This window comes from Lissotriton vulgaris, chromosome 3_2 (genome assembly GCF_964263255.1).
Source record: "Lissotriton vulgaris chromosome 3_2, aLisVul1.2, whole genome shotgun sequence".
In the NCBI taxonomy this organism is placed as follows: domain Eukaryota; kingdom Metazoa; phylum Chordata; class Amphibia; order Caudata; family Salamandridae; genus Lissotriton; species Lissotriton vulgaris.
The window spans coordinates 148,640,709-148,653,437 of record NC_141690.1 but is presented as its reverse complement, the minus strand read 5'-3'; the positions used below and the strand labels follow the sequence as shown (position 1 = coordinate 148,653,437).

Sequence of the window (12,729 nt, the reverse complement as noted above, 5' to 3'; positions counted from 1 at the left end):
GTTTGATACAGCCAGCTGCCGTCACCCCTGTCACGCGATATGACGCGCTTGCTGCCGAGGTCAGTGGCTGACCTACTGTTATCAACCAGATATTACACACCTGTCCTAATCCTGTAGGGCCTAAATCAGATATTAATCATTCGGAGGTTTATTGGAGACACCGTGTTTACCTGAGTGATAGTATAGAATCATTGTCAGCGCCACGTGCCATCATTATTGGAGCTGATAGGAAGGTGATGGGGCAGTACGGTATATGCATGCTTTTATTTAGCAAAAGCGACGCAAGGAAGAGAATATGATAAAGTGATGAAACAACAATGATCAATCATCCAGACACCATCTTTGTGTAGAGGAGTGCTTTTAAATAGTGATGTCATTAATACCTTCCAGGGGGATAGTTGACTCTACACATCTACACAACAGGATAGTAACCCCAAATGAGGCCAACGCCTCAAAAATCACGCCCCTGCTCTGCACGCCACAGGCAGAGTTGGCCCATGTGCACTGGAAGCAGAACGCACTCCAGATCGCCACTGGAGGGCGCTGCCGCTTCCAGACAAAGCCCCGGCCGGCTCTGTGAAGAGGCGCCCCCCGCCCCACCTGCTCCCACCGCTGCCGCAATAGGTGGCATTAGAATCCGCAGACGGCTGATGCCCATTTGAAAGGGAACTTTCCCTCGCTTGCCCTGAATTGCCTGTCACCAGCAGAAAGATGTCTCACCAGGGAAGCAAGAGCATCCCGCACCTCACGGTAAGAAGCAGGCTTGTGCAGCTGGGAATGGGATAGATAGGGTGGGCACCTGCCGCTGGGCATAGGGGTTGGTAACGGAGAGGGGCGTACTTTGCCCAAGACTATCAATTACCGTCACTGCCCAGGACGCTCTCAGCCTAGGAGTAGCCATTGGAATGATTGAATTCCCTCCTGTGCCAGAACGCGAACAAGGCAGCGCTGTAGTGCGGGGCAGGGACATCCTTCTTTGTCATGGCGACGAGGTGAAGCCGGGGCGATGGAGCGAGGCTGACATGTGCGCAGAGGGAGAAAGGGAAACCCGCCCGGAGGGCACCGCCTCCCGGGACGGGGCTACAGTGGCTGCGAGGGAGACACGGGGTGTCAGGCGGGGAGACCTCTCCTCGGGGGAGAGGCAGGGGCCAGGGACTGCCGCTGATGCAGACAGGGGGGGCGGGCCATGATTTATTGCAGCTCTTTTGTTTCTCTCATTCTCTCGCTGGTGAAATTCAAACCTCAACCCGTGCATAATCTGTCCCCAGTTCAAGGCTATGTGTCAATTCGTTTACATTTCCAAGATGAATATACCGTTCGCAGTTCATAGTAATGTCCATTGAATGAATGAATGGGTCGGGAGAACAAAGGGGCGAAGAGGGGACGGATGCGAAGGTAGTGCTGAGCGATGCTCGGTGCAGTAGGGTACCAACCGGTGCAGTTGCTCAGAGAGGAACCCCTCACACAGCGATGAAACTGAACGGATGGATTTGTGCTAAATTAATACAATCGCGCCATTAGAGGGTGCACCCCGCACCCACCCACGTTCGACCCCCGCAGAATCTGCACCCCATCATTTTCAAAACCCCGCGCCCGCCCCCTGTGCTCCAACAGAGATGGCATCCCGTACCTCCATTACCCAAAAGACAACGCACCCACTCGCTCCTACTCCTGTTTAGACTGCACCCATAACCTGCACCTCTCTCCCCCACTCCACCAATTAGACGCTCGTAAAAAATCAACCCAATATATGATCCGTCGGTCTTGTCTGTAGTGTTTAATGGCAGCAAAATCGCTCTTTTAACTCACTGTGTGAGTATAAACCGAGAAGGGAAGTGCGGGTAATTCAAAGAACAAAGGCCAAACACGAGGTTTCATCCAAACGCACCATTTACAAAATAGGCATTTTTAACATTAACACACACCACTGGGACATTTATGTCACATGGCCAGTCCTACTGGAATTATGCGGTAGGGGAAGACCAAATTATGCAGCAGAGTAGACTAAATCATTCGGCAAGAAAAGGCAATTCATGCGGTCTGAAGCGGCCCGTTTTGTGGTAGTATTACTTCATTATTTTCACATTTTTATTCATGGTAACGCAGTCTGGGCAAAGGTTTCACCTAATTAGGACCGGTTTCACAACCAAATGCAGCAATAAGCAACTGAAAGATGACCAGTCATCCTTTTACAAAGGGCCATTCATTGCGTAGGACCACCTCACCAGGTTTTAGCAACTTTGGGCGTGTTTGAGCTTGATGCAGCATTCTTTTGTTAACATTTGCAGATGCAGGAGCAGTTTATAAATTATGTGGCAAACGTGGCAAACGCGGAAGCATGCAAAAAACTCTTCAGAATGAGATAATTCCAGTGGTCCATTACATAGCCTATGGACAATCAGGGGCGGCTCTAGGCTCATGGTGGCCCTGGGCAGGGAGCATAGGTAGGGGGCCCCGGAAGAGGGAGTCCGGGCGGGGCGGAGCGCTGAGGCCAGTGAAGAGGGTGGGGGAGAGGGTTCAGGGTGTTTGGAAGAGGAACAGAGCAAGAGGCCGCCAAATCCCTGCCAGGGGCCGCCACGCAAATATGTATCCATCCTCAGAGGATTATTATATTAAGGATATATATTGGCGTGTTGGCCCCTTGGGTTTGGTGGCCCTGTGCAGGTGCACAGCTTGCACATGCCTAAGGCCGCCCCTGGGGCAATGTATCACGAAAACAACATGAGTGGACTCAGGATTCTGGACGTTTTTGGAAGAGGGGAGTGTTTCTCCAGTGTTCCCAGTACTGCCAGTGGAAATAGGAGCGGAGCTTCTTTTCCTGTCTGTGTTGATGACTTGGGGGCAATATTCTGTGCCCACGTCTCCAAGAAAGCACCCCCGAAATGCTGTGGTCTACCTCATGTACCTCGCAGTGCTGTAGACGTTCGCACAGTGCTGTAAACGAGTTAACAATCAGTTTGCTCCAGCATTCAAACCAACCTGTAGAAAAATGAATGTTGATTTATAAGGCGTGAGTCACGCTGCATTGCAACTGAGCAGTGTTCAGTAGGTGTGGGATGTTCAGATGGGAGTTGGATGGGGCGGGTAGAGGGGAGGAGGGGAAGGCAGCAGGAAGTAGTTAGGGGCAGGAGGACCGTACTGGTGGTAGTGTAGAGACAGGGGTGGAACCTGGGGTAGGGACAGGGATGATGGGTCTGGGAGTACTTTAGGTACGTTGATTACTGTGAGGTCATACAGTCAGGGCTTTAAGTGGAATGAAAAAACTGGGCGCCTCTCAAAGGGTGTGGCCAATGTAATTAGGGATTAAAACACATAAGCCAAAAATCTGTGCTTAGCATCGTGTGCTGCCTCACTGGTAATTTGCTGCTTCTGTCCTTGCATCCAGATACATAATGCAGCAAGTAACATTACACCTACAACAAGCCACAACTATTGGCTTTGTCAATGGTTGTTAGTTGTGTAAGATAAATAAGCAAAAACTATGGCTTCGTTGTACAGACTATCAAAAATGCTTCGTTTTGAAATGAGACTGTGAAAGAACTATAGCGAGTATTTTTGAAGCTACAGCAGAGGCAGTGAAGGGTGGTACTGCTGCTGAACTAAGATGTTTTTTTCACCCTGAAGGTGAGGGCAAACATTGAGAACCCCATAGGGACCAGTCTCAGCACCTGCTTTTTAGAACTGCCAGTGCTCAGCACCGGCAGGTCCCGGCCCACTTAAAGCCCTGCATACCGTGATGAAATGTTGCTGAAGAGCAAGGCTTTGAACTCTGTCCTGAAGCTGATGAGGAATGATGATTGGTGAGTGGCGAGTGGCGACTGGGATCGCATTTCATAGCCTGTGGGCGTAGAAAGAGAAGGCCGGGAGCCTAGTTGTTCCTCTGTTTCCTACTCTGCATTCTGGAACTGTTGTTGCAAGTTTTGCTGAGACGTCCGGTTTATGAATAGACATTGAGGTGTGCCATAGTTGTCTGCTTTATCAGTGATGCTGCAGGTCCTGGAGATAAGGTGCAGGCAGCAACAGTCTGCACCTAAATACTACAGTCTCAGTGCTTGATCTGAGCCGGTGGTTTCCAGTGCTCGGCACCGGCACTTAATTGTCAATACTGGCGCTTGTGACAGTCTGCCACAAGGTAGCGCTGTCTGGCTAATTTAGAGATGACCACAACAAGAGTTAATTGTTAATTCAATAAGCAATATACATTAAAAATGACTATTACTTTCCAGCGCAAGCCATTTTTATAGCTTGGGAGCCTGAAATAGACATAATCGTCACATTTGAAGTTGTGTGATGGTTAATAGTTGTGTTTTTTCTTTCATTGGCAGCATGGCAGTGGCATTGTTTGGTGCAAGCTACAGTGGCCTCCTGGCGAGAGTCCTGGTACTGATTTTTTGTGCAAATTAAGCACTGTACAGTCTGATCACTGCCCTCAGAAAATCTGCACTAACTACATGAGCCACGTATAAGAGAGGGAACGCACTGGCTGTCATTCCTTCCGATGTCTGGCTGCCGTGCTTTGTAACTAAGTGCCGCCCAAGCTGAGAAAGATAGACAATTATCTAGCTTTTGCCTCTGCTTCCTTTTCTGGGGTCTCACCAATGTTGCTTTCTGGCCATTGGTCTCAGCAATAAGAAAACTGTCTGCTTTGTGTCACTTTATAAATAAACAATTAATAAAATAAAGCAGAAGCAAGTTAAGATCTCTTAAATTGGAATTATGCTGCCTAACTTTGAGAAGTTTCGATTTTTTTCATCATTTAAGTTTTTTTTTATAGTGCACACATGGTCGAAAGGCATTAGAACAATTTACATGTGAATCAGACGTTCCAGATTTTTTTGGGTCATTACGTTGTTTGTCCAGAGTTGCATGATATTGAGCTGAGGCGAGGATACACACCTGGGCCTATCTTTATCATTTTTTCGCACACACAGAACGCCACCTTGCTGCTTGAAACCAAAAGGGAAGGAATTTGCCATATTTACAATTATATGGTGCACTTTTGTCTGCCTATCACCAACGCAGGCACCCTTGTGTCATGGTGCAAGCTTGCTTGCGTTGTAGGCAGGATTGTTTCTGTGAGGAAGGGACACCTTCCTGCACGTAAACAGTCCTCAGAGGCATCTTCTTCTTTCTATATGTGATACAGAGTGCAGCACACTTAGAAACAGGAAACAAAGAGGAGAAATAAAGATAGGTCTCCTTGTTGCGCCTCACCTGGGGAGGTGTAGCATCTTGACACGTTCCCAGGCCAGCCAGTAATTGCAAATCTGGGAATGTGTAAAAATCCATGGGTAGATGCATGGGAACACCCACGCTACACCTACTGCACGCTCATTTGGAGAAAAGTAAAGCAAGGCAGCACTTTGCACTGCCTTGCATTACTAAGGATTTATTAAGCCACGCACGGTGGCCTTGTGTAACTTGATAATCCTCACTTAGGTTTTCTGTTGCTCTTGCGCCCCCTTGCAAGGGGCAAAGGCAGTGCAAAACCTTGATAAATCAGGACCCTGATGCCCCAGTTCCAAAGGCAGCGCAAGCCGCTAGGCTACATTTCCTACCCCCTCTCCTCTTGTTATGGTGCATGTTTTTATATAGTGCACATTCACCAATTACTTGGCCTTTTGCTCTTGGTGCAAAATATGTGTGCCTTGTAGGTTTGCAAATTGGGGAACTCCATGTGGAGCTGTCTGTAGACATGCCCTGACTCCAATAAGTAGGTGTGGTGTTAATTGGGTATAGGGTTTTTCTTGTTTATTGGTTCAGTTGCGGGGGTAGGTATTTTAACCTGCTGTCCAAACCTGGTGGACTCTTGGTTGGGAGATGGCTCTCACCAAACTAAGAAGTCGGTGTCTTGTTAGGTATAAATGGAGTATCAGTGAAAGTCGGTGTCTTGTTAGGTGTAAAGGGAGTATCAGTGAAAAACCTGAGGTTTGAGCCTCTGGGAGCAGTGTCACAAAACAGAGCACTTCTCCCCAAATAAATGTATGTCAAGTAGTTAAACAGTATCAAAACAGCATTACTGAAAATGCAACACGATAACATTCCCAAAGCAATAAACATGTAATAAATTAAACTAAACCAAAAACGACAGCAAAATAGATACTGGGATCAGGAGCTACATTTTTGAAGGATATGTAAAAATAAATATACAATGGGGTTATTAAAGCTTATGTAGTTTATGTAGCGTGTTCCTCTGTCCAAGAGCATGCAAATGAAATTCCCAGCACAAGGAGATCTGCAATATATGTTTTTTTCTTCAACATACAACCACACTTTGCACGCATTGCGTCATGACTCTTATACCCGCACCTTAACACATCCCAGCAGATTATGTAATTCCTGTTTAGAGCCCACCCAGAACCACAAGGGTCCTGGCATGCATGATCTCAACACACTACATCTCCTCCTTTGTTAAATAAAAAGTACAGACCGCATTAGCCTCATAGATCCACAATGAGTCATTGAGGTGCTCACACAGGTTGGCCAGAATGGGTGGTATGAGGTAATGAGGGGCACCTTGATCAGACACCGATGACATTGGTTCAGAGGCTTGATCTGGACAAGCAGGTTGGGTTGCCTTGCTCCTAATATCAGGAGCTGACGAACATAGAGGTAGGTGTTTAAAGTGTGACGAGTCCCTGTGATGGACTTTTCGTACGATCAGCTGTCACCATGTATCCTTTGCGCCGGACAACCCTCAATGGGTCAACATCAAATGGAGTGTCCGTTATTTGCTTCCTTTTCTGTTTGACCAGTACCCAATCCCATATTCTGAAGACTGTTTTCTGAGTACGTTGGGGATGATCATCATATGATCATCATACGTTATCATCTTACACTTTTGAGAAGCGTCTTTGATACGAACCTCATCGGCATTCATCGATATGCCCAATATCCATTGTGGCAGATTGGTTCTGATGGCTCTCCCAAATAGCAAGGTGGCAAGACTCTCACCATTTCTGGAGTGAGAAGTTGATCAATAGGCATGAAGGGTTTGACACATCGCTTGGTTGAGATTGATTCCCTTTATCAATGCTCGCTGAATTACCTTCTTGAGGGTACCCATGAATCGTTCAACAATACCATTGACTTGGGGCACGAGAGGGGTACTCTTTTGCTGCTTTACATAAGACACACAGGAAATTCCTTAAAGTCTTTGCTATTGAAAGGTGGGTCCATGTCAGATTTGAGAATATCATAGTTGCCCCACGCTGCAAAGATGTTATCAAGCCGCTCAACGACTTTGTTATGGGCTCTTGATGACAAGTGTTCCACCAGAGGAAAAGGAGAATACTTATCATTGACTGCCATGAGATAATGTCCATTTCCTAGAGGCCCAAATAAATCATTCCAACTCTCTCTCAGGCATGTCCAGAAAAGTCAGACATTTTTAATGCATGCTGCTTCCCCTTTGAGGATAAACAGTTACAAAGTTGTCACATTTTCAGCTCTTTCTCAGCTCTTTCATCTAGGTGAGGGAATCACGCTCCTCTCTTAGGGCTCTTCTAATGGCTACAATGCCACAGTGTGCTTCATGGACCAATTAAATGGTTTGCTGCCTCAGACTCACAGGAATTATGATCCTCGAGCCTCTAAGTCTGATACCTTTTCAGGTGATGGATAGTTCATCTTGTACATTTTTGAATTTTTGAAATTCAATATCATCAGCAAAGGGTCAAACACTTTTCCTCCAAGATTGTGTTGTAATGATGTCTTTGAGGATGAGCATGTCTTTATCTGCATTCATATCAGCAATAACGTGTTCAATAGACAGAGCTGCTGGTGTGCTGGACCTCATAATGAAGTTTAGAAACTCTTAGCCCCTTTGGACGTTGAACTGTGGCGATGTAGTGGCACTTTCGAAAAGTAGTCAGTCAGGTTTTGTTCTTTCCCTGACTTGGTACAATCACATCTTCTTACTCTTGCAGTCCCAACCCCTACCTCTCGATATGAGGGGGCATCTTAGCTTTTGGTTTTCCCAAAATAATGAGCAATGCTTGGTGATCTGTAATGTTAGTGAAACATTTGCCATATAAAACACATGAAACTGCTCACAGGTCCATACTACCACCAGACACTCATCCTGCCGAGAATTGGCCCGTTCTGTTTCATACAGACTCTACTGGCATAGGCTACCATGTCATAGAAAAGGACCAGTAAGTACAACAAGTTAGGGGGTGCTGTGCCTGTCATGAAGGAAAGAATGTAGTATTAAAGACAAAACAGGAAGTGGGAATCCCCCACTTGTTGTATAGGGTATTACAATGTGTCTCTGGGCCTTCAGATGGCCATTGTGTTGAGCAAGGATTTCTCCCAGACCCACCGGGCTTGCATCTACTGTGATCTCAGTATGTAACTGGGGGTCAAAGCAGGCCATTTCAGTTGCATTCTTAATCACATGTTTTGTGTTTTTGATACTTTTGTCACAGTCAGTACACCACCAGAACGAGACATTTTGCCTTGTTAAGTCTCTCAATGGGGCAAAGTCACAAACGTATCTTGGGTAATAACTGTCCATGCATAAAAGGTTTAAAGTATGGTTATTGCTGTAAGTGGGGTTCCTTATCCCTCACCGTCGCCACCAAATGCTGGAGGCGGGAGTCCCCGACCCCTCGTTTCAATGTTAGGGTAAGTAAGGACACCGTCTGAGATAGCCTTGATCACCCGCTTAGTGGCTTGGCAAGAGCAGCCAGGCTTATCTCCAAGGCACAAGTGTACAGTATGTGCAACCACACTCACAGCAACCCACTGATGTCACCACAAATAGACTACACACAAGTTTTTATAAAATGAGTATAAGCAATAAGCAGATCTACGATATGACCACACAATACAAAATTAACATATAAAGAACGGGTAGTATTCCTTCTGGTGGGTTGGTAGGTTCTAATCCCAACCACCGCTTCTAACCAACAGTTAAGCTTGCTTCTAACCGTTTCCAAAAGGTTAGGCAAGTCGTATTGCTAGAATCACACACATTGCAAAAAGAAAAGAAATACTGCAATGCGTAACGATTTTCTGTCGTACTGTGCAACTGAGAAATAATGCCATACGTAATACCACAGTCATGTACTTTTCAAAAGAAGGAATAATGCAATGCATATCACTACCAGCATGCCCTGTACCAGGAAAAAAAAATGCAACGCGTCACGCTACAATCACATGCACTGCGCCATGTTATAGTCAGATACTGTGCGATGAAGAAATAACGCAATGGGCCACTTTACAATCATGTACTCCTCAAGGGAAAAATAACAGTGCATAGCGCACCAAGCATGTAGTTTGTCAGGCACAAATGAGGTCAGGCATCATACGACAGTTTGATAGTTTGTTAGCAGCAATAATGCAAAGTGTAATACAGCAGTTTAGGTGCTCCGTTAACAGTGCCCCCATTATGGATCAATGATGACATAAAAGTACTGCTTCTCACTCTGGCCCCAGTACTGCCCCTCCTTGGGCCAGCATGGGGCGAGATCTGAGCCGAAGCAAAAGGCTCACGCAGCTGATAGAAGCGAGTGGCCGAGAGAATGTCCCTCTGGGCTCACACCCCACCCCAGGTCGTGATCCACGTTACCTGGGGGGGCGCGAACCCACTCTCATCTCCTCCTTCAGCTGCTTGGGCCTTGATCCAGAACTCTGTCAATGGGTACGGCGAGCTAGGGCCGGCGGCTCAGCTCCTCCGGGGCTGCCAGTCCAGGCCGCTACTGTTTTACTCCGAGGGCCCAATGACCTGGCCCTCCTTCCGGTGGTCTCAGTAAGCCCTCTGCACTGTGGAGACTTTCTTCAAATTCGTTGCACACACTACCCAGACACTCTTCACAAGCACCTCAGGTTGCACCTCGACACGCACTCTGCGTGTCCGAGACTCGCCTCATCTCTGGTGCACACGCTGACCCGGCCCTCTTCACCAACGCCTCTGCTCGCACCTCGACATGTGCCCTGTGCATCCGAGTCTCTCCTCTTCTCCCAGTGCACACGATGTCCAGGTGCTCTTCACCAATGCCCTGGATGCACCACGACATGCACTCTGCGCCTCAGAGACTCACTTCTTCACTCGGTACACACCATGACCAGGCGATCTTCACCAACACCTTGGCTGCTCCACGACATGCACTCTGTGAGTACGAGTCTCACTTCTTCACTCGGTGCACACGATGACCAGGCGCTCCTCACCAATGCCCTGACTGCACCACGACATGTACTCTGCACGTCAGTGTTTCACTTTTTCTTTCGGTGCACACAAGGAGCATGCTTTCCTACCCAATGCCTTGGCCTGCACCATGACATGCTTCCTGCACGTACGAGACTAAGCTTACCCACAACCTTGCCCATGATCAAAAGGCACAACTTCTGAGGGTCTCAAGCTGCAAAAGCCCACACACACCCACACACACCACGTTGCTTGGGACTTCTCCGCAAACATTTATATTCCTGTATTTCCAAACAGGGAGCCAGCTCACCTCAGGCCCTTGGGGTTACAAGACACAGCAGAAAGCACAGTCTTCTTCAAGCAGATGACCTTCAGCTCGTTTTCGATCTTTCTTCTACCCCTGATTCTCTTCCCAAGTTCTGTTCCACCTTAGTCTTCATTTCTGACTGGATGTGCGCTAACCAACTGAAGCTCAATCCAGATAAGACGGAACTTGTTCTCACTGGTGGCCCCTCCAACCCCTGGACCCCCGCACATTGGCCCCTTTCTTTTGGTCCCCCCCTGTCCCCTCTTCCTCTGTCCGCACTCTCGGCATCAAAGTCAGTCATGACTTATCTATGCACAGTCAGATCAGCTCCGTTGTGTCCTCCTGCTTTCTCTCCCTCCGTTTAATTCGGAAAATCTCCCGCTTTTTTTCTACCGATGCACTCAAATCCATAGTCATGGCCCTCGTTACCTCCCGCCTTGACTATGGGAATGGCCTGTACGTGGGCATACCTGCTTACGAATCCCGCCGCCTACAGGCCATTCAAAATCAAGCTGCTCGCCTCATCCTCTCCCTCCCTAATTCTTCTCATATCACCCCGGTTCTCAAATCACTTCACTGGCTCCCTGTTCGTTTCAGATCCTTCTTCAAACTGGCCTGTCTAGCATTCCTGGCTCACTCCCGATCTGCACCCTTGTTCATTAACACTCTTGTCTTTTCTCATGCCCCTGTTCGCACTCTTCGTTCTTCCTCTCTCTCTCTTCTTCACATCCCTCGCTTCCGCAAATCCAGAACGGGGGGAACCCGACTCTCAGTCCTTGCCCCCCATTTCTGGAATAGCCTCCCTCTTTCTATTCGCTCCATCTCCATCTACGCTCACTTCCGCAAAGCCCTTAAAACTTTCCTCTTTCTTCAGGCATTCCCCTCTTAAATTTCCCTGGGTCCCCTCTGCTGAGTTCTTGATCAAGTCCCTAGCGCCAGGAAGCCGCTCGGCCACCGTGAGCTCTATTAAATATTTTATTCATTCATTCAAGCAGGGGGACCCAGTGCCTCCAAGCACAGTCCTAACAGCCTCTCCCTTGGTTAGAACAGCAAACTGCATACCAACCCCAGATCATGAAGCAAGCATTGTTCTTTCCACTGCAGTCTCTTCAGTTGCTCCTTCTTTAGCAGAGGTTTTTCTTGACCACAAAATGGGTCTAAGCCTTTTCAGTCTCAATCCATTTCTGTTTCATTCCCAGATTCAGGGGTTTCAGCTCTCATAGTTATACCCCTTAATGTCTTTGAAGTTCATTTGTGCTCAGGGGTCCCTGACCCCTCCCTAAATCAGTTCTGGGTGTCTCCCTCCCTGTGTCACCTTTCTCCCTTTGATACTGGGGGGCTGGATCCTTAATCACTCAGCAGGAGATGGGTCAATTGGTTTATAGCAGCAGCCCAGGCCTTTTCACTTCCTGGGCTTCTCCTTCCCATACTCTCTAGATGCAGGGCAGCCTGTGCCAGCTCAACCCCTCCCTGGGTCAAGACCTATCCTAGCTCCTCTCACCTTTCAGATCCAGACAGACAATCCACATTTCAGCAGAGACACACAGAAATGCCTAAAGCACAAAACTCAGCCACTTTCTAAAAGAGTGGTTTCTGAACACACAGTGACAAAACCACCTTCACAGAAAGATGTGTTATGACACTGTGAGTTCATACATACTAAACTTCACCTCTCCTTTATAAACTTACAGGAACCTAGGACATAACACACACCTTAGGATATGTCCTGCCTTTTACCTACACTGCACCCTGCCCAGAGATTACCCGGGACCCACCACAGGGGTGCCCAATGTGTATGTAAAAGGGAAATTCAGGCCTGACAAGTGGTTGCACATGTCAGGACAACATGCTAACTTAGCAAACTGTGCACAGGTCCTACACTGCAGGCCTGAGTTCCCTTCTCCATGCATCTTTGCATTACTAGTCTTGGCACACACAGTGCACATCACCAGGGACTTTACTAGTACGGCAAACATACCAATCATGGCCAACCAATTACCATTGCATTTTACATAGGGAACACTTGTACTTTGACACTGATCAGCAGTGGCAAAGTACCCAAAGCATCTAAATTGGCAACTCTATGTCAGGAAAACGGTCTAGGGGGAAAGCATAAAGTTTAGGGAACTTTAGCCAAAAAGGCCAAGTCCAACAGTTATATTTTGTGGGGGGCAAGCAGATGACAATGCTTGCACTTTATCCGGGTCAGGAGTCATTCATCCATCAGAGAATATGTGCCCAAAGAGTTTGAGTTTGGTTTTGTGAAGTTCAC

The 12,729-nt window shown here is 47.5% G+C and overlaps 1 protein-coding gene across 2 annotated transcripts in view; it reads left to right on the top strand.

Annotated features, from left to right (window-relative positions):
* CRMP1 (collapsin response mediator protein 1) overlaps positions 1–12,729 on the top strand; it is a 237,900-nt gene that overhangs the window by 28,497 nt on the left and 196,674 nt on the right. Inside the window, exon 1 of one of the 2 annotated variants that reach the window (XM_086964106.1) lies at positions 607–750. The exons of the other annotated variant lie outside the window; for it this stretch is intronic. Within the exon in view, the coding sequence (XP_086820232.1) occupies positions 712–750 (39 nt within the window). The 5' untranslated portion in view covers positions 607–711. Of the gene's footprint in view, positions 1–606; positions 751–12,729 lie in introns of those variants that run through there. 2 annotated transcript variants of the gene reach the window in all.